This window comes from Cinclus cinclus, chromosome 6 (assembly GCF_963662255.1).
Source record: "Cinclus cinclus chromosome 6, bCinCin1.1, whole genome shotgun sequence".
In the NCBI taxonomy this organism is placed as follows: domain Eukaryota; kingdom Metazoa; phylum Chordata; class Aves; order Passeriformes; family Cinclidae; genus Cinclus; species Cinclus cinclus.
This window is the reverse complement of record NC_085051.1, coordinates 47,211,406-47,233,469: the sequence shown is the minus strand read 5'-3', so window position 1 is coordinate 47,233,469 and position 22,064 is coordinate 47,211,406. Positions and strand designations below refer to the sequence as shown.

The window sequence follows — 22,064 nt, the reverse complement described above, 5'->3', positions numbered from 1 at the left end:
CCCACACCAGACACATCTCCTTCTGCAAAGCAAATGCAAAAACCCAACTAATCCAGCTACAAAATCTGATTCTCGATTTGAAGTTAGCCTAAAGTTAAAGCTTATTTCCAGTTATATGTTATTGTCTATATTCTTGATCTGAGAATGAACAGAACACGTATAATATGGCATTTTAAATTTTAAATCAGGTGTTTTTTGGTGGGGCAGGGGTATATGTGGTCTGTTTGGGTGGGAATGGTGTTAAGCAAGCTGAGTCCCTGTATGTATCTCCCGTGAATATTGTACCCTACCTACATGTATGCTAGTCTTTGCAAATTTGCATGTAGAGGCAATTGTGGATGAAAGCCAGATTCTGACCAGCACTACCAAATTCTGAGTGGGGCCTAAGTGGTTTTTTGGAGCAAGACTGTTTGCCCTCCTTCTGAACACAAAGGTGGGAGGAATTAAAACCTTACTTAACTGCACAGATATTACATAATATCTCTTTGATGATGGCCTCTGATTAGTTTTCTAAATCACACAAAAGGAATGTGGTATGTTTTTAATGCTCTGTAACTGCATAAGTGCATCTTAACAGCTTCATTATAACTCTGCTGAAATACATTCCTTCTGATCTAAGACAATCTAAATTAAGAACTATTTTTAATTATTTCAAACTCTTTTTAGAGCAGTTTCTAGTTCTTAATAACTAGGATTCTTTTGTTTTAGGACACTTTAATATGAGACATAGGAGAATGTGTTCAAAATCTGACCTGCATGTACAAGCATAGTATTTTCTTGAATTTCACAAACCTCTTTCAACCAAGTACCTCATTTTGTTTCAGAAAGTAGCTGCTCTAACCTCACAAAGACTGCATAATAACCTGGTACATTGAAACACAACCTAAATAGCCTAAAGTCCCAAAGCACACTTCCAGAAGTAGGTTTTTTGGTTTTTCTCCAAATTTTCCTCATTGAATGCGAAATTCTTTGGTTGCTTGTGTTGTAAAGGATCTCTACTATTGACTCAGCACAAGTCTTTGCAGGCAAAAGTCTATGATTTTTTGACAGAAACCTGCACTGTGTTACTGAAATGCTTCATTATAGCAGCCAGACTCTTTCTTTTCCATCCCCAGTATAGCAGCTTCGCTGGCAATTGATGGAACTGAAATGCAGAGTTCAAAACTTCTGGAAGCAGCTGAGAGGGGAGGGAGCACAATGGAGGCCTGTGTGAATCGGGAGCAGCATGCTGATGATGAATGGGAACAGCAATGTGTTGTTTCTTCTGGTAAATATGAAAGTAGTAGGTGGTAAGCTTAGAAGAAAAAAACCCAACATTTTCACTATCCTACACTGCATAGCTAAACAAGGAAATTCAGTGCCGCAGAGTGCTGTGAATGCTAATTTGTGTGCGTTCGAAAAAAAGCAACTAGACTCAGAAAAACCTGTTGAGAGCAGATAAACCCTTTACTTTTCTGAAGAAGTCCCTAAAGGGCTGCTGCAAGGGTCTGTGACAGGGACAACATTCTTGTAAGCTTTTGTGGTTTTATACTCTTTCCTGGACACCTGCCACTAGCCTTTCTCTCTGCTAATTTGTGCCTTTATGATCTGGTGTTGTCCTGATACTGGAAAAAAGTCCCTTCAGTAAAGGATACTGAAGATCTCCTTGGCAAAGACCAAAAGAAAAGGGAGGGGGGCAACCTGAAGGAAAACTAAAATGCAGAGAAACAAAGTGAATACTAGGAACAGCTTTCATGGGCAAGTGTGAGTGTGTACCCCATCACTATGAATATACATCTGAGTTTCCATTTTTTGGAAACACCATAGAGGTCCACAAACCTGGTAGTGCAAAGCATTAGTCTCATCCTGGGGAACAAAAGCACCTTCCTGATCCTGGCTGGATGAATCTTTTTGATCTCTTAAAAAGACTAGGGAACCCAAAGCTGGTTTGTTTAATACAGTATATTTAAGTCCTGTCCCCTCTCATTCCCTCTGTTGGTCATATTGCAGTCAGATGGGTGATCAAATAAAAAGCTGACATTCTTCCAGACTTCTCTGATGAGTAGCTGGAATGAAATACTATGAAATTACTTTTAAAATGTTGGTGCCTGCAGGTTGTACCTGCTTGATGGGGTGGGATGCTGCATGTGGGGATCCTACCTTGTGCTGAGGAGCAACTTGTGAGCCAGTCCTGGGTTGTGTTCTCCTGAAAAAGTGGTCTGACTGCCATTTAGCCCCAGATTTTGGCAGCTCTGTGTAAGGCAGAACATAATGATTACGCTCATGCTGCAGAATATAAGTGCTTTTGAAATGGGATGCAAAGGTTAATGGTGAAATGAAATGAAAATCCTTGGATATTTTTTGAGAGAAGCTGAAGTAAAATGAGTAGAGGAATGAGCAGAAGTGATCATGAACTGTAATAAATGAAAATCATTTAGAAATCTAAAGTCACTTCTTAGATACATTATTAAATGTGGTCTCTGGGATTTCCTGCTTAGTAGGATAAACAGAGAAGGGTGAGGAAGGGTTGGTAACTTCATTTATACCTAACTCAAATGCTTGCTAATGAAGAACCAATAATTTCTCAGTTGGCAACTGTGTCTTTGAGATGCTTCATTTTTCACTGTGCTACATGAACATCTGTCCTGCTATTTGCCTTTCATACAGAAAATTAATTTCTTCTTGTCTGAGATAAGCTTGCAAAATATTTATAAGGGAAAAGTTATGAAAGTATATCAGTATTAGGGGAAAAATATGAATGTATTGGTTTGTTGGCAGAGATATGTTTATAGAATATTCTCTTACTCGAGCAGACTTAAGAAACAGGCATTGAAGACAGGGTATTTATTTCAATCACAGACCAATAACTATTGCCAAAATGAACATAATTACTGTTTCATGGTATACAGGGCATGGATCATCCTGCAGATTTGAAAGCACATTTAAATAAGGATCTAACTCAGCCTCATGGTGAAGAATATTAACTGAATAAAGTACATAGTGTAGAAGAGCTAGTTTCAAAAGGTGCTGACATATCATCTCTGTGCCCTGAGCATGCCTGGCTCAGACATGTCTTCTGCTTTGTTTCAGCCAGCAGAGGCTGTGGCAGTGCTATCCTCCTTGGGTCCTCCACTATCTTTGCCTTCCATGGCCATGAGGTTGAATCCTCCTAGGAAGAAGGCCTACCTCTGCTTTTCTTTACAGTAGGATTTAGTCCTGACACCACAGGAAGATGAAGCTTCTAGCTCCTTCAGCAAGGTGGTTGAATTGGTTTCCCACTGGTTGTTCCAGTGGCACATGCACATGCTAACTGCTGTACTGTCATGGCTTGTTTATGACTGAAATAAATGTGAATGTCACAAGCGTTCTGTCAGGTCCTGAACTGTGGGACGGTACTTGCCTTCTTCACCAGCCTTCCCCTAGAAAAATGAAGATTAATGATGAGGGATTGTTAGGAAAGAAGGGGCATTTCTGGTTTCGTGGTTTCCTCACTGATCAGTCTTGGAATGACACCTTCCATGAGTCTGCTGGAGTGCAAAGCCTGTGTGCTTGTGCCCCAAAGAGGGCTATCAGAAGAAAATGAAGGAGTGTGGTTCCACAAGGGTGCATTTAGTTAGTGCAGACCCTAAATTCCATAATGACAGTACTAAGTGCTGTAAACCAAAGTCACGTTCTCATTCTCTCATTTAGAAGGAGCAGTGAGCTGTGAGTTCAGCAGGGTATGAGTACTATTATTTATTTCCTCTCTGTTTACTGCTGCCTGTTTCTGCCTGGAAGCCTGAACTGTTGTTTGCAGGTGAACAGTGTAGACAGGATGCCTCCCTCTTCTGTGTATTTGTATGAAAGTGGTCTGCAAAATCAAATAGGGGTTGTGACAGAGTGAGGTAGGCTTATTGCCACGTGCTCTTTGCTGCTCTCCTGTCATGTTGGATGCGGCTCCCTGGCATTTTGAAAATACTAGCCACTGTCAGGGTCACAGCTGTCCCTTCACAGCATTACACAAGGCGGGATCATCTTATTTTCACAAGAAACTTGGCATGTTCTCTGCTTCCCCTTTTAGTAAAGCACCAAATCTCCCAGTGGTTTCCTGCTTTTGTGCTCTGCTGTATGCTGTACAGACAATTCCTAAGGAATCTAAGAAGACTATAATTAAACACTTGATGGAGAAGCTTGAAATGTTGATGTTACATGCCTGAAGACTGGAAAATATTGACACCTGCTGTGATTTTCTAGTTCTGAACACAATTATGTTTTTCCCCACTTTTTCAGTTACACAGTATAATTGATACTTGCAACTTCTCTTCCTGTGGAGGCGTTTCAAGGAGTCCTCAGGGCATTTCCTCTTCTTGTTCTGCTAAAACTAGGAGTTTTCAAGGACAAACATGTTGTAAGACTGAACTGTGGTACATTCCTGACTGTTTTCAGGTCCTGTGTTGCCTCTGGCTCCTGGTACATTTTTGGAGACGAAATGTCACCCCTACTCTCGGAGTGAAAATCCCCTTCTTTAACTGACATTATATTGTATTTTGGCACAGGATGAATGTGTTTCTGGAATTGCCTGTACAAGTTTCCTACGTCTCACTACAGCATTTGGCTGCTGGAGACCATACATAGATGTGACTAATAGTCAGACTTACTGGAATAAAACAAATGCTGGTACTGCCTGGGTTGGTGTCCTGGTAGGGTGCTAACATGTCCTTGTTTGGGAAAACAGAGCATTCCTTCCTGAGTGCTCTCCCCTGCTTGCTGAGCTGAACTCAGCAGCACTGAGAAATAACAGCATCCTCCTCCACATTAATCTCAGAGAAAAGCTGCTGAGGTCAGGTTTTGAAGGCTGTCCCCTAAGAGACCAAAGGTACATCATTCCTGCATTTTAACACAAATGTTGAATTTTACAGCACCTTGTCTGCAGTGGCCTAATGTCTTCTGTTGCCCTCTTCTCTGGTAATGTGAGTAGATTATCCAGAAAAGAAGTATGTGCACTGCTTTGCTGCCTAATACATGATACTTAGTTTTTTTTTAATAAAAATAGCACCAGTGCTGGCCTCAGGGAAGAGGAAGGAAAGCTGAAATGTTCTTGTCAGGGCAGATTTGTGGTCCCAGAAGTCCTCTGTTTGCATAACTTCATGTTCACCAAATATGAGTTCAAGTAAGGAAGAACAGCCTCTCAACCTCAGAGAGCTGATGTGTTTGTACAACCTGTGTCCTGCTTGTTTCTAAAGTTCTTTGAGGACTGATGTGCAGGTCCTTGTGTTTGAGAGGCCCTACAGAAATGTGCATGTTTGGACACCTGCACAGTGCTGGTGGCACAGCTTACACTTACATACAATCATCCATGGGCACAAGGACCAAAATAAGAAATTGCTAATCATCACAGTAGTGCAAGTGTAAGTTGAAACCCAGCAAATGGACAGGGATATGAGCTTCTAGACACACAAGGAAATCTCATATAAAGCTTCAGCTATGTGCCTGTGTTATGCATCTTTGCATATCCTAATGTTACTTGGGATCAAATTCTACATTCTTGAAATAAACTAAAATGCTTATACTCTATGTGATGATGTTCATAGCTTTTATAAACTTTTCCACTGCACTTTTTTACTTCAATATTTTTGCATCTTTGTTTCCTTTCTCTATATTTAAATGCCTCAACAAACATTGTTCAGCTGTTGCATTGCGAGTGGCTGGTGATTCAGAGCAGACCCAGAACTGGTTAAGTTCTTGGTTCAGATGGAGTCAGTCACAGAAGATGAAGCTTTCCATCCCCGCTCACAGGCTGTCTCTTGATGAGCCCTTCTACGGTTTTGTCTCTCGCTTTCACTGCTGTAGAATGGATTGGTGCATGAGTGCTGCCTTTGTAAAAAAGGGAAGATCTCCAAACAAGGAGTGCTTGTTTTTCTCATGACAGCATGAGACAATTGCAGGTATGGTCTGAGCAAGCCTACCACCAAAACCAAAACTGTTGCTTTCATCAGTTCACTGAGGGTCTGCTTCAGCTCTTCAGCTTCCCTGGCAGTAAAATGAAACTGGTACTGGATAGCCCAGGAATGAAGGAAGAATCTTTGATGAGTATGAAACATTGTGTATTTGAAGAGGCTTATATAAATAAAATGTACATCAGTGATAGTAGCCTGGGTTTTTATGAGCATCCTTTCGTCTGCATTTAGCTAGTTGAAAAGTCTAATCTTAGTATATACTGTATTTTATTTGTTTTAAAAAATCTTTGCAAATACAAGCTAGTTGTTTTCATCTAGTAAGAAGCAGGTAGTGAAGTTTTGACTGAAAGACATGACTGCATGTCTCAGAAATCTACTAACTGCTTTTGAAGCATTTAGCTTTCCCTGACCTACAGGTATGTTGCTCATTTTGCAAGTGCTCTTTCTGTTGCCCTGTCTTCTGTTGCCCTAACTCTGTTACAGCATTTTCAGTCTGTCAAAAAGAAAATGAGTACCCAGATTCAAAGCCTGGAAAAAGGTCATTAAACAGATCAGACAAAAAGGAAATAGCATTTCTACTAAATCAGAGACTTTTTATACAAACCATGGGTCATGCTGAGAGCTGTCTAATTTGTTGAGCTTAGCAATGTTTCTCTACTTGAAAATTAGCCAAGAATTTAGCTCTTTCCATAACTTTCTAATCCACTTACAGAGCAGAGTTCAGATCCTGCAACTGGTATGGTATGAATCTCACATTCTTCTGACTAGATAGTCTTTAAAACCTTTTTGATTACAACATGATTAAGAATAGAGTTTAGCCTGTGATTTAAATTCTTTTGTGCAGTACATACATATTGTAGAGCACAGAATTTTGACATATCTTTGCAGCATTGACAACCATCAAAAGGTGGGTTGGAAGACAGGTACAAATCAAGCTTTTGCAGCTGTTTACTTTTCAAGAAAGTGCATTTTCTGAAGACATGAGATACTATTTTGCTTTGAGTAATGATCTGTTGAATACTGGGAATTGACACTGAACACATGGGGAACTTCTCACTGATCTCACAGATATTCTGAGCCACAAATTATGGTGCTGTTTTTTACATGAATGTGTCTGTGTGGCTCAAGGCATCTCTATCTCTGAGTCACTGTCACGTGTCCTGTCACTGGATGTTATGAAAGGGAAAATCCTTGTTTTACCAACTTACAGGGATCACAGCTCCCTTTGTGTTGGACAGCTAAGGGGTGGGTATGATATAGTCTGACCTTCTAGGAGTCTGCATCTCTTTTAGTCCTTGGTGTAGGTGCAGCACATGCAGGGAACTAGGGACAGTTGACCAGAATTTTGAAGAGGCTCCTACACAGCTGCCTGCACTCACCCAGCTCCTGTTTTCTAAATGATCCAGCCTGCAGCTGTGGTATACCTCAGCTTTCTTCAATCCATCCATGATATTTGAGGCTTCTTCCTCTTGAGGTATTACTTGGCTTTTTCATATATACTTCACTGAGGAAACTAAGAAATGTAACATATTTCTTTACAACTTTCATTTGTTAGGTCGCTTAACGAGTAAAGATGTAAAAATGATTCAGCCACCGGGGGAAAGGAAAAAGATGTATAAGCTTGAGTTTAAAACCAGGAAGGACCTGGTTTTAGAAATGTCACAAAAGGAGTTTATCCTTGAGAAAGCTTGTGACAAGATGGCAGTGTGTAGGTGCAAATGGAGAGGTCAGAGATGGTAGCAGGATTGAGTTAGAAGGCAAGTTGATGGACAAATGGGCAACCAGCAATGTGCTGGAAGATTTGTGGGCTGTCCTCTAATTAGAGGATGCTCCAGGCTTAGAGGGCCTAGGCAGTGAATGTTTTGCTGCAGATGAAGATGAGAGAAGTAGAGACATGGATATTATATGTAGAAAACATAAGAGATTTTAGAATGCCTTAACTTTTAGGGAAAGCACCTCCCATGTGCCTTAAATCCTGACTAATTGGAGATAGCTGTTATATCAAGTCTTAAATGGATAAACTAATGGGGGAAAAAAAAGTATAGCTCAGTACAACTGAGATTATGTCAGCAGATGGGAAGTACTTGCAGAGGCAGGTGCAATTCCTACAGCCTAATTGCAGTACAAAGATATAAAGGAGAATCCATACTAGTTAGATAGGAGCAGGAGGTGTAATCTAGTGCTCATAAGTTGTTACAAGCATAAGATTCAGGAAGCAGCAGCAAGCCTGTGCTGAGGAGCCCATACAAAACCAGAAACACAAGTACAGTCGGGTGGTCCAGGGCGATATTTGTACTCAATTTTAAACAAGTAAGATTATACTAGAAAGTGTATTTGGGAGCTAATGTTTGCCAAATTAGAGAATATGATTCAGGATTTGTCCTGGCCAGTGTTGCTACATATAAACTAAGGAAATATTTTACATGGGCATGTGTTGATAGGATAAAGGGGAATGGCTTTAAACTGGAAGAAAGTAAGTTTAGATTCAATAATAGGAAGAAATTCTTCACTGCGAGGGTGGTGAAACACTGTAACATGTTGCCCAGATAAGTTATGGAATGCCCAATCTCTGCAAGTGTTCAAGGCCGGGTGGGATGGGGCTGTGAGCAACCTGGTCAAAAGTGTCCCTGCCCGTGGCAGGAGGATTGGAGCAAGATGATCTCTAAGACCCCTTCCAACCCAAGCCATTCTGTGATTCTGTATAATCAGCCAGAAGTTATCTGTCTTTTCTGGACTTTCTTGCTGGGTGTTTCTATATGTGGACATCTCTTCCACTCTTGCTGTCATACTTGACAGGAGATAGTAGTAAGTTCATGAATCATTAGTCAATGTAGTAAGTGAAGCCAGAAAATTACAGGTATTTCTTTGTGTGTTCAGACTATACAGGTCAGTATTGTTCCCTGCAAGACAGGAATGCACATTTCAGAAAAACAGGAAGATTACTTTGCAGCAGCAGTTCTTGTGAAGGTAATTGTCTGGCAGCAAAGGGCAGTTTATTGCATTTCACACTGTCTAGCTAAAATTTACATGTGTGTGATGTACTAGGAGTTTACAAACAGTGGGTAGAGATATATTTGTCCAGAAGTTACTAGTTTTAAACTGCTGAATGTATAAGGTAAAATCACTGTCCAAATGGGCCCGTTTCCATTGGCTTTGCTGGTGCACAGACAGCTTCCAGAAACAAATTGTCTGGAGTCATGTGAGATGAAGAAGTCCCCTTTCTGTCACAATTTTTCACTGGCACACGACTTTTGGGAGCTCACAGCTAGACGCAGGAGGCTCCTTGTGCTGCCATGTGTGCTGGCAGATCAGTCAAGGATTCCATTCTGGTGGAGTGGTCTTTCCTCCCTCTGCCTTTTTATTGCCATCTCCCTCCCTCCCTTCCAGGTGCTATTGAAGGAGATCAAGTGCTGGTCTCGCTGCTTTGAAGCACTGAGGTTTTCGTGGAATAAATGGCTTCTGGCTGCTGCTAGCTGCTTGACATGCCCAGTGTCAAATAAGGAACACAGGCACTGAATGCACCAAAGATGCAGCCGAAGACCTCGTCTTACAGTGTCAGAGAAAATAGAAATAGAAACCACTTTGTCCTGAATTCTGCTGGAAGTCTGGCATCTTAGTAGATGACATTCACAGAAATACCAAGCTTGGGTACATGCCCCTTCCAATTCAGGAGCCACTACTTCTTCTCCATGGTGCCAGAGAGAATCATGCAATTCAGGATTTTCTCCTGGCAGCCTGTCAGCAGCAAGGAAATAGTGTCAGCTTCCTACACCAACACTGTTTCAGGATAGTAGGTAAGGACTGCTGGTCCTTGCCTCCAGATAGTTTCTCACAGGTATTGCCGAGTGTTTTGATGAGTGTTGGGGTCTGGTGTGGGATCCCAGAGTACTTTGCAGTTATTTATGAAAAGAGACCACAGAATATGCTGAGTTGGAAGGGACCCATAAGGCTCATTGAGTCCAGCTCGATGGCACAGCACTATCCCCAAGAGTCACACCATGTGCTTGAGAGCATTGTCCAAACACTTCTTGAATTGTCTCAGGCTTGGTGCTGTGACCACTTCCCTGGGGAGCCCAATCCAGTGCTCAGCCACATGGGTTGAACAGCTTTTTCTAGTATTCATCCTAAACCCCCCTGGTACAACTTCAGTCAATTCCCCGAGTCCTGTCACTGCTCACAAAAGAGAGGAGATCAGTGTCTGCCCCTCCTCTTGCCCTCACAGGAAGCTGTAGCTGCACTGAGGTCTCCCCTCAGTCTTCTCCAGGCTGAACACACCAAGTGACCTCAGCCACTCCTCACATGGCTTCCCCTCAAGGCCCTTCACCATCATCATTGCCCTCCTTTGGACACTCTCTAATAGCTTAATATTTACAGGGCTGTCTGAAAACTTTAGCAACAGAAGCTAATCCAATGTAAACAACATGGTGTGTGTACATTCCTTTGCTATAGTTATACTAACATAATTAGAACAGAAAAATATGCACTAACAAAGCTTTCCCCTGTAGATAGGTCTTTTTCTTTCTGATGTTTAAAATACTCATAGCTTGTTTGTCTCAGGAGTTATTTTTTCTCATTGATTTGGAGTGGGCCCAATCTACCTCACTTGGGAAAAATCATCAAATTGTACCAGTCTCTGTAGTAGGCAGCAGCCTTGGTTGGTGTGTCCTACTCCATTTAAAGCATTGCAAACAAGTGCAGCTCAGAATCCTTTAAGGCCAGAACCAGTGTTTCAGTTACATTTTTCCAAAGTACTTCAGGATTGACTATATGATCTTCAGGTGAAAATACAAATTTTTTCTGAATAAAAAAGTCTGTTCATTTGAGTTTGTTTCTTCCATGGCACAAAGTGCAAGCTCTGAATGGTGAGCAGTGTGGGTAAAAGTCCCATGTGCATTTGAGAAGTTTGCTAACCTATGCAAGGACAGTAATAGGGCAGGGCATTAGCTTCTTGTTTCTTATTTTGCATACAAACTTGGGACCATGATCATTTGCTTGTGTTGTTGAGTTGATAGTTAAGTCTGTGCTTAAGTATCTGCAAACAGTTCTTTCCAGTGTTGCTATTGAAATGCCACATTCTTCATTTCATGCACCTGTATGGCACGTGGAAGAGCTGCATTGCAGTTGTGTAGTTGTGATCTGAGTGGCTGCTTTACATAAAGGAGCTCAAATTAAGTGGTCACCAAATCTCTGGCAAATCTGTTTGGCCAAAAGTACAGAGATGTCACCAACACAGGTGACAGGAGGTACCCAGCCATAGGGCTGGCTGGCAGCCCTGCTCAGCTGGGCAGTGACAGGATGTGCCTCTCCCATTACTCAGTGTTAACTCGAGATCTTGCTGTGTTTTCTAGATCTAGATGTAAACTCTTGCACTTGCTTTGTGTTCACATACATGTGGGCTGGTAAAGTAATAAAAGGCAGGTATTTATTCACATTTCCTCTGTCGTTGCTGGTGTGGTTTGGAACAGCAGCCAAAGTCCATGTTCCTCTCTGGCTTGAGCTGGTGCACAGGTGCTGCAGGAGTCTTGCTATACTGTGGGGGCTTGAACTAAGCATTGGATGATACTACCAGAGCCCCTTCTAGTGTGTCTCTGGATACCTCTGCCTTGGAGGGAATTTTCTCACTATTTTATACTCCCTGTGGGCTGCTGCTTTGCCTCTGACACAGCATATATAGATTGGAAGTGGTGTTTGCTGAAAGCCTAGGACATGCATTATGTAGTATCTCTCAGGATTTATCTTCCAAAAGCTCATTAAACTGATCTGGTTAAGGGCCATCAACCCTCTTAGATAAGAGATACAAAGAGCTCCAGAGCTCTACTCTACTGGGTACTCTAATATGTTCAAATGAACTCCATAACAGACAAGAAAAAGCTGCCTACATCATGTCTGCTATCATGGCCCCTGCCATGAATGCATTTTCTATTTTATTAGACAACATACTCTGTATAATATAAGGAAAGACTGATTCTTCAACTGAGAGGAACTAACAGGTTAAACTGAGTAGAGTTATATGAAAATAAATTCAGTAAGGAGTTCAGCATTTGGTCTTCACAGCTTACTTTAGATTCCTGGGAATGATGAGCATCTCGTATGGAGCAAACTGGTGTTCTCTCTGCTGTCACTTTCTCACGTAAATCAGGTGTGTACAAGATGTGGACAGGGTGAACAGTGCATACCACTATCTGTTCCTATCCACCATCTAGGCCAGGGGGGTGCCATCCAACATCCCAGCAGCTCCTGTCCTGGAACTGTGTAGTTTGCAAGTAGAAATCCAGATTGGAAATTGTTTTGTACTAGTCTAAGAAATGTCTTATCTCAGTATCTGGGAGACGAAGCATAAAAAATCTTGCATCTGGGCCATTATATACCTTCTGTATTTCCTGGGAAAGGGTCGTATTTGGACACTGGCCAAATACTGGCTTGGTTCTGAGACTCCTTTCTCATTCTACACAGTAGGGTTGTCTATGTTGGTAACAGTACTAAAATTGGGCACATTTGTCACTTGAAAATGGCAATGATAAGTGTAATTCATGTATTCAACATACATAGGTAAACCTGTGATACAGCAGATACAAATTCCTATTTAGAGACAGCTGAGGTGGTTATAATCGGGGTTCAGGTATTCCCACTGAATGTGGTATTTGCATTTTTATGTAGAGCAGACACGCAGAGTATATTTTGCATAGTCTGTCTTCTTGAAATGCCTTTGGGGTCTTGCAGATACCAATACTTTCAGTGCCAGTGTTCTGAGCAGAACATTATTGGGGTAAAAATGCAGAAGACTTCTTTGCATTTGCCAAATAATAACTTTCTTCTTTTCCTTGATGAGCAAAATTGCTTTCATTCTTTCTGTAATATTGGAAACACTCCTGCCTGTAAAATGAGTCCCCAGGTCTTGGTATGGCTTCAATGCTATAAGGAATAAATTTTACTGTTTCAACAAACGCTGTTCCAGCCGGTTTTCTCCACCCATCTTCATTACTTATAAGAGAGTTTTGCCTAACATTCTTATCTACAAAGAGCCTAAGAAGCACCAGAAGGTTTATTTCCTTCTCGTGGACAGCTAGTTCATTTGCCTCCTTTTTCTGTGGTGAGGTGTGCTTGTTTTTTTAAATTCAAATGCAAAGCTTCTTGTCTCTTGCATTTACAAGGTGGTGGGTAACCCCTTTTACCTGCTGAAAAATGAGGTTGGTTGATGATGAGCACTCATCTCCCTGCCTTTACTCCTGAATGAGATAATTTTTCACCACTTAAAGTGTTACATGGTCGTGAGCACACTTTATCAGGCTGTATCAATGACTGTGTTTCACCACAGGTCTGTTTTAACTGAAGGCAGGTCTGTAGCTGTGCTCCTTTACTGTCAGGTGCCTGTGAGGCTCCATCAGCATAAGTGAGTGGAATGTGTACTTGTACAAGTGTACTTCTCTGCAAAACCTGCCTATTTCAGCCTGAGCACCCACAGGATGACGGGAATTCCTTTTTCGGGAATCAGAAAGATTCTGCTCACTAAGGAAAGTGGGCATAAAATAAAAGTCTAGAGCTAAAAAGTAAAGGAAGATCTGATACAGACCATAGCTTTGTGAAATGGTTGTCTCTGAGGAAGAGTTCATCTGGGAGAAAACAATTCCATCAGGCTGGCTTTACAATGGCCTTTGCCTTTATTTCTTCTTTATGGTTTATACTTTCTCTTGACTCTAAGCTGATTTCATCATCAAAACCCATAATTAGCACTCAGGAATTGCACAGAAATGACAAGTTATTGTGAATTTTTAAAATAGTTTCATGTTTATATTCAGTTGCAGGATTTCCTCATTCACTGCCCAGATGCTTCAAAAATCCCTACTTTTTTAAAAACCAAGACTGTTGCTCTGCAGATGTTCCATTTAACACAGCTATTCCATGTGCAATTCCTTGTATGTCAAACTACGTTAAGCTTGAAATTGTGTCCTCAAAGCTGAGTCTGCTCTGCCCTCTTGTGTCTTTGGAATGTGTTGCCAAATGTTCCCCAGATACGGCTGCTTTACCCTAAGAACTGGAATTTTCCCCTCAGAGACTTAAAGGGTGAGATTCAAACACATGGATATTCATATGCAATGATTTTTTCAGTCATGAGTATAGATCAACATATGTTTGAACTAAATTGGTTCTGCCAATATTCCTCATGCACATGCATTCTGAGGGGAAGGGAAAACAACTTGAGAGTATTTTTAATACAGCTCGAAAGTGCTGAAATAAACCTGTTAAAGTTGTCGGGTTTATGAATAAAGTTTTGAAGTTTATGAACCTTCAACTGAAAAATTGTCTACTAGAGGGAGGACTGAAGAAAGGGCTCTTCCAGTTCTTAGGGACTGGGCTGCTGTGAATTTGGGGTTGGCTTATGATAAGTCTGAGATAAGATGTAGCTGCATGCTGGAAAAAACCTTGCTGCTTCTCTGTGTGGTTGGGTTTTTTGGTTGAAAATAGACTCAGTAGGCAGGGGTGAGCTGGAAGTTCAGATTTCCTCTCCTTGTTGTATTAGGAGAAAAAGACATTGCCCTGGCTGTGTATCCTCTCTATTCCCACAGGACCAGAGTGCCACAAGCTGATGGAAGCTACAGTGGAGCACAGTTTACTGAAAATATATTTATTTTTAAAGAGTCTTAAATGTTTTCAAATCACAGTGCAAACTGTTCTATTAAAGAGTGGCTTTTCCCAACAAAGTAGAAAGTTTAGATTTTGTTCCCATCTGCTGTAAATCTTTCTGATAGTTTAAGACTTAACATTTGCTCTATTAGTTTTAGATGATGAACCAGTCCTGATTTTGACATGTATGGTTTTGTGTTTTTCTTAACGGTGTTTACAACAGAGACCAGCACTTTTCAAAGCAGCTTTGTCATTTTTCTGCGTAACGCATTGTTGTGTTATGTGGAGGCTGCATACCCAGTATTTTCAGGAATAATACTGACAACCTTTCCAGGCACAGAGAGCAACTCGGGCACAAGCTGTGCTCCATTTGGAATTGGTAAGCAGAATTAGGGGATCTAGGTGTGCCAGGTCTGTTGTATACCTGCAGGACTCTGGCCTCCTCTTGTGCTCGTTTGCAAACTGCATCTTCCTTCCACCTGTTTCACAAATTCACTGTACCATTCTTTTTTTTACCTTTCCCTTGCCCTCAGCACGCCCCTCATTCGGTGCATCTTTTACCTACTGTGTGTAAACAAAGAAGCCACTGTTAATGATGAGTATTCGGCAAAAGATATGATATTCTTCAGTAAACACCTTCTGGTTTATGTTTTTCCAGTAATACTCTCAGGATTTTGGTTGATGATGCTCAGACTGAACCTTTAAACAGGTAGTTTGTTCAGCTACTGTAATGATTCCAGTAGCATCAAAAAGTCTTTTTCCTGGAACTCCTTAAAGTAGCTCCAAAAAGCCCTGCCTGACCAGGGGGAGGTGAAGCCTTCTCCCCACTTCATAAACAGAAGTTCAGAGTTCGACTGTGTTTATTGACTGCATTGTGGTCTTGTGGAAAGAGGTTGATGGTGCCGAGAATAAATACTCTTTTTTTTCAGCCTGTCTGTTGCATGAAGGAAGATAGGGTTAATAATTGTGGTCATCTGCTTATTGTGTTATGCAATGTATGCACCCAAAGGGAGGGAGGAAGTGCCTGGCCTTTAGTTTCAGATTCAATGTGAGAAGATTAGAAATTCCATATGTAATAATCTCTTGAGATTTAAGGTGACTTGTGCATAGCCAAGGGTGGAAGATGAGGCAGAGTCTTTTCCAAACTTGATATTTTGGGAGAAGACTTTTCCACTCAGCAGCATCTCAGTGCACAGCACGGATCTGAGTACTGATGGTAGAAAAGCAACAGCATCAGCTCCTTGCGCAGGTTCTGGGTTGTACCAGGTCTGTGTCCTGACAGAATCACTTCTGCTAGTGGTGTATGACCAGTGCAGCTGCACAGGAGGGGTGACATGGCTGTGGCCTCATGCTCTTGTAGTTCTCAGATTGCTTTTATTAAAGTGCTTTGTCCACACTGGGCTCTCAGGTGCAGATGAGAATAGTGCTTGGTTTTAGACTGGAGGGTTAGGCTGGAGCATCAATACAAAGGGTCAGCACTGGAGCCAGAATCATGATGCTCTTCTCATCTCTAGACTGTTATGTTTACTTGTTGGTGTATATTTACTGTTGTTCTTTTTGGCAATGGTTTCTCATGGTGTCTTGTCACTGTTTGTTGGCAAAGAAGTGGTGACAGTGCCAAGAGTCCAGGACCTGACCACAACTCAGTAAATTCACACTAAAGCAGCTTACTCAGCAGGAGGGGAGGGAACATTCAGTGTACCACTGGGGGTCATTTGCACTATGTGGGTCGCATGGTGTAGTTCCAAGTTGATGTAAATTAGTACTGAATTGACTCTCAGCCACTGAATGAGGACTGTCCTGGACCTCAGTGGAGAGAAGGTGTGCAGAGACTGCTGTCACTCTGATAGCAGGAGCTTGGTGATGGGAGAAAACTTCAGCATGCATTTGCCACCCTAGGAAGGAGGAGAGGATGATTGCTGGCAGCTGGAGGACTTTTTTTTTAACCTACAGCCATCTTTAGAATTTCAGTGTGTGCAGTTAAACTCAGAGCAGCAGTGTTCTAGCTGTAGGCTCTACTGAAATCTTGTGTTGAGTGAGGATTTATTTGTCCTCAGATCTGGCTGTGAATTAATGGTCTGTGTTAGAGGTTTCAGTGGGCCAGAATTGCCTTCTTGGTAGAGAAGATGCCAGTGCTGTGCAAACTCAGCAGGAGCACTTTGAGATGCTAGGAATCTTCTTTGCTACTTTTTGTTGATCCAGGTGGTCTTTTCTAAGTACAAAGTCAAAGAAATTACTGTTTGCCTGTTCCTTCATCTCCCCATGCAAGTGTCATGTAGTCAGCAGGAACACTGAGTCCTCCCTGTCTCCCATTCCGGTTTGCATGAGAGAGAAACAGAGGGAAGAAAGACGGAACCATACATTCCTCTGCATCTGCACTCTGAAGGCAAAGTTATTTGTGAGCCTTAAGCATGTGGGTGGAAGAGCTGCCAAGCCAAAGTTGTTCCCAAGTATCTGTAAACTAAATCTTATTCCCTAAATTCATCCAACTAAGGAACTTTAACTCTGGCAAAGGCTTGTAAATATTACAGTACCTGTCACTTTTGGATGCTGTTTTCTGTTTTCATAGCAGCAAATTGAAAGCTTTGAAATCTGGGATGTTTTGTTTAGTTTTGTAGAGGTTGACCTCAAAGCATCAATCTTTCTGCTCCTTTTAGAATGCATGATAATAGCAGTTACTCAGAAAGCTTCTTCTCATGATAACACTGCTAATGAAGAGAGTTCTCAGATATTCCGAAAGTTTGGGGATGTATTGAGATATGTGTACCAAAATATAGAGAGGTTTGCATCTCTGTTACTTTCAGTTATTCAGTTTTCTTCATATATATATATATATATATACACACACTTATAATGAAGTAAAAAGTATTAACCTAAACAGTGTTTATATTCTGAATGTATGGCTGTTTCAAGAGTTATGTTTAGCTTTGCTGGGGTTTTAGTTCACATGTACTCTTCGTTTCTGCACCATATGCACAGCATGGTCTCCACCTGTTTGGATTCAGCCATGTTTTGTTTATTTTCAAGACAAGTTGCTAGTTGATATAAACCTGTGACTTGAGTTTGCCAAATACAGTTGCTCCCACCATTTGTGCTTTTCTCCAGTTGCTTCTTGGAGGAAGGTATCATCCTGTTTCTCTTGAAATAAGTCTGAAAAGGGAGTCTTGGCAGACCCATTCTGAATTGTGTTCAGTACCATGCAGCTAACTCAAGTTATAACTCATTTGTGGCTCCAAAGGTAAGCTGGCCACAGCTCAAACTCCATTAAAGTAGTACTTTTTAAAGGCTGTGCTCACTGAGGAGGTAATTTAAATAGTCATTCATACTTGTGTGATGTCCTTGATTTGACTTAGTCAGTGTTGTCAATGTGCACACAGCTTTTGTCTGAAAACCTGTGGGCCTGCTGACCTGTCTCAAAGCTATGGCTGAAGCCAAGGTTCTCTGTACACTTGAAATTGTAACCCATCCCTATGAAGCTATTTATGTAAGACCTATGAGTCCTACAGTGGTTTCTGCCTTTCCTGCTGCATTTCCAGGGGATTCTCAGTTCTCCTACAGTGAACAGGAAGCGCATCCTACAGCAAGTCAACTTACCAAGTCACTAAGAGGGCTGGTTTTTGACTACATCCTTCCTGCAACCCCATGTGAACAAGCTCAACATTGCCAGAAACACTCTGGAGCAGACCTGCTCCATTAAATTTTACCATGGTTCTCATCATCCTTCTCTTTACCCAGAGCTTGCTGAGCAGTCTTGACATGGTGGTGTCCCAGCAGTGCTCTGGTTGGCTTTGCCAGACCAAATGAACACTGCTTTCATGGCCAAGCCATGCCAGTGAACAGCAGAATGTTCTGCACCTTGTCTGAAGTAAATACACTCTGGAATCTGCCCCCTGAGGAGTCCTACAGGAGATACAGCTTTGTGAGACTGCCTATCCTAGTCGCATTTGCAGACCATTCTTGTTTTTTGTAAAATGCTTTAGAAAATTATGCTTGAAGGCATAAAGTTAAGAGCTAAGATTCCAATTGCTTTTCACCTCACTGGCTAAGTCTTGTGCAGCTATGTGTTCCTAACCAGGTGATCATTTTTGCTGCCTGTGAAAATACTGGCTTTATATTGCCATTTAGATTGTGTGAAAATTGAGCCATTCATTTTCCAAAATGTTTGCAGAAGCCCAAATTCAGGCCTGGCTTACAGTCCTTTTGGGTGCTTTAATATAAGCTGAGTATCAAGAAGCAGTTCGTATGAAGAGAGATGGTAATGATTCAGCTGAGGAGCTAAACCCCTTGTCTTCATCTGAGTCTTTTTATTTTCTTTCAGATGAGAGGATCTGTTCACCACCCTTTATGGAGCTGACAAGTGCCTGTGGAGAAGATACCTTGCAGCTTATAGAGAAGAATGGACTGGCATTCCCATTCAGTATGTACATGGGCTTTTCTTTGGTGCTTCTAGTAGGATCTAAATACTGCACATTCAGCCCCCAAAACATAGCCAACATTGTAGGAGTGTGGGTTTCACTGCCAAAAATGTCAAGGATATTAAAACTTTCCTGAAACAAATGTTCTGAGGCAGTCTGCTTGGAATGTGAAACAAACCCCCTCCCTATCAGCTTCTCCTTTGCCTTTTATTGATGTTCCTTACTTTCAGCACCTCGCTACAGTAAACATGCATTCCTGGGAAATGCTAATAGTTCTAACAAAGTTAGCCTTTTGCCCTGAACTTGTGCAAGATGTTTCTACTGCCAGCTGCATTCATTATTTTTCTTGAGAAAATCACTGCCTTGCTGACTCCTCTTTTTTTCACCTACCTCTCCCTTTCCATGGTCCAGGGTATAAATATAATCTTAGATGGTAAAAGAAAGAGGGTTAACACGGGTAACAGACTCCAAGGGCCTACAGCTCAAACAGCTGCTGTGAACTGTTTGTGCTTTGTAGCAAGTTTCATTGCAGGGCTTGTGCTTTAATTCATTCCTTTGTTTGATTCCTTGCAGTATAAAGTGAGCAGGATCGTTAGTCGGTGTTTGTTCCCTTGGTGCTTGCCTCATTTGTAAGGTTCAGAGGTAAAGTCGTGTGGAAAAACCATGTTCTGCCCTCCCTGCCATCGCTCTCCCAAATGAGGCAGGGCTCCTGAAGTTAGGTTGTGAAGCAGTGCTTTAAATCCCACTGAATGGCTTTGCCCTCCTCTTCACACTGTGATCTCAATACAGACTGACTAGTCCTCAGTAGTCAGCAGCATATATTCAGGAGATCTGAATCAAACCCACTAAATGATGATGAAATTACGAAACAACACTGAAAATTAACATACCTTGGTATTCTGGGAGTGTATTTTCATTTTCCTGTCTCTATTTTTATTTTTTCTTAAAAATGGTCCAGCTCTCCAGAGCATATGTCTGTGAGACATCATAAACCACTTTCTGAAATTTCAAATTACCAAGTTATTTTGATCTCTAGTGCAGTTTATCTCCCTTTCATAGCTCCCTGTCCTCTTGCCTGGAAATTTCATTCTTCCAACAACCTGCAAAGTAGTCTTGTCCTATCCACTTCCTCACTACTTGCAAGTTTTCATCTCCTCTGCTTAATACATAAGTAACAGCATCTCTAGTCATTGTGTGGGTCTTCAGGTCTTCTCTAGCCTCATAATAGAAGGAACATGTTTCTTTCCTTTTGCTAGTTTTACTCCTCTTAATCAAGATGGAGGTGAGAATCACGTCATACAGAGTAGATAAATGTGAAGGAGAAAGAAAAGCTGCTAGGGTTTCTGCCTTTTTCTGTCCCCCTCTCTGGTTGCCTGTGAAAAGTAAGTTATATCATAGTTTGGTTCAGCCCATTACATTTCCTGCTCTTCCCTGAAAACATGGAGGTAAGAAAATAAGTTGGTTTCAACTGTGTCCCAGTTCCTTTGTTTTAAGGACAGTGCTGTTTTGTGGTACCTGTAAAGTAGCTCTAGCCTCAGAAGAATTACTTAGTTGTGAAAATGCTCTCTGAGTAGGCAGGATGGCAATCCTAGTGTTAGTACTAACTTCTTAGCTGATGCTTTGCAACTCTGTTCAGTCCTAATAAAGATCTGTGCTTGCACCTTAGTTACAGGGAGGAATTGAGAGAGTAGAGGTTGGAGCAAGCCAAGCTTTGCAGTGATTGAGGACACTGTTCAAGCAAAGACTGTCACTGGTGTCTATTACAGTCAATGCCTTGGTCTGGTGGATGCCAGTGTTTGCATGTGTGGGTGGGAACAGGATTATAAAGGGTTTGGGTGTTCTGTTTCAGTGGTGAATTGTTTTTCCTTTTTTATTTACCCAGTTTGTAAAACCAGAGTGGCCCATGGAACCAACTCTCATGAGGTGAGTTAAAAATTATTGCAGTATTATTCTCCTGATTTGGCCTGTGATTTCCAGTCCTGTAGTGGGTGGAATGAGGGCTGTGCCCAAACAACTTTTCTTCCCCACCTCTCCCTCATGGTTAATTGCACCATTATTTTTTTTCAAAAAATCTGAAATTAAGTTAAATACTACTTAAACCTCCTGTCATGCAAGTTATTTTTAGCAGTTTCTAGCTTCTATCATGTTGTTGCTTCTAGCAGTTTGTAGTCTCCAGTCAGTTTTGTCTGCAAGAAATCTTCAGTCTCTCCTTCGGTAAGAGGTCGCTAAATAAAGTTTCAGAAAGTTACTTTTCCAATATGTGTGTGGTAGAGATGAGAAGTGGGTTTGTGCTTCAGATGGAGCAGCTGGCTCCTTTCCTTGAGGGGGGAAGGGAGTAACAAATAGAGATGGTTTCCAGGCAATGTTCAGTTGTAATAACACAGTGGGATCTGTGGGGAGAACATGACTAGTAGAACTTATCTGCCTTCCTGTAAGGCAATTGCAGCTAAAATGGTTGTATATTCCTGGAAGGAGTGCGTTACCTATGAGACTAGCTTCCTCTAAATTTAAGCGAGCTGAGTTCTGTTTTAATTCTTTTCCATTTGTGCTTCCTGCCTTCCTGCTTACTGCAGATCAGTTTTGAGAATCCAGCCCTTGCTGCTGGCTCTCCTAACTCCTGCCTTCCTTTGTTAACAACATGGCCATCAGTCCAGGTTTCCCAGCTGCTCTTGAAATGTGCTCGACAAGACATTGCTTCAATGTCTCTAAGAGCTGAAACCCTGAAGTAAACTCTAAATCTAGATGAGCAGAATGGCTATGGCTGAAATCTTGACTGACCAGCACTTCCTTTCAAAAATGCAGTGATATTTTTCAGGCAGGCCTTACCTTGGCTTATTTCACAAGCCAACAGACATTCCTGTTAGTTTGCTGGAACAGCTGCTACAAACTTTTGAACACGCAGGGACTGGATTGTTAATGAATTTAAGACTCCAATTTTTTTGCTGTTTTTTTCTGTCAAGAGTTCCTCCACAACTGCAAACTGAAATGCATGAACCTCTCAGTAGTTGTCCAGTTAGGCTTGGACTTTATTTCCCTGGTGAATCTTTCTTTGATCTTCTTTCATACGGTGCAGACACACCTAAGCTTCTTGCCAGAGCAAAAATTAGACTAA

At 41.5% G+C, this 22,064-nt stretch overlaps 1 protein-coding gene across 3 annotated transcripts in view; it reads left to right on the top strand.

Annotated features, from left to right (window-relative positions):
- ITPK1 (inositol-tetrakisphosphate 1-kinase) overlaps positions 1 to 22,064 on the top strand; it is a 143,716-nt gene that overhangs the window by 103,163 nt on the left and 18,489 nt on the right. For all 3 annotated transcript variants that reach the window (XM_062495497.1, XM_062495496.1, XM_062495495.1), the window contains 2 exons: positions 18,856 to 18,954; positions 20,835 to 20,875. In XM_062495497.1, the coding sequence (XP_062351481.1) occupies positions 18,856 to 18,954; positions 20,835 to 20,875 (140 nt within the window). The remainder of the gene's footprint in view (positions 1 to 18,855; positions 18,955 to 20,834; positions 20,876 to 22,064) is intronic.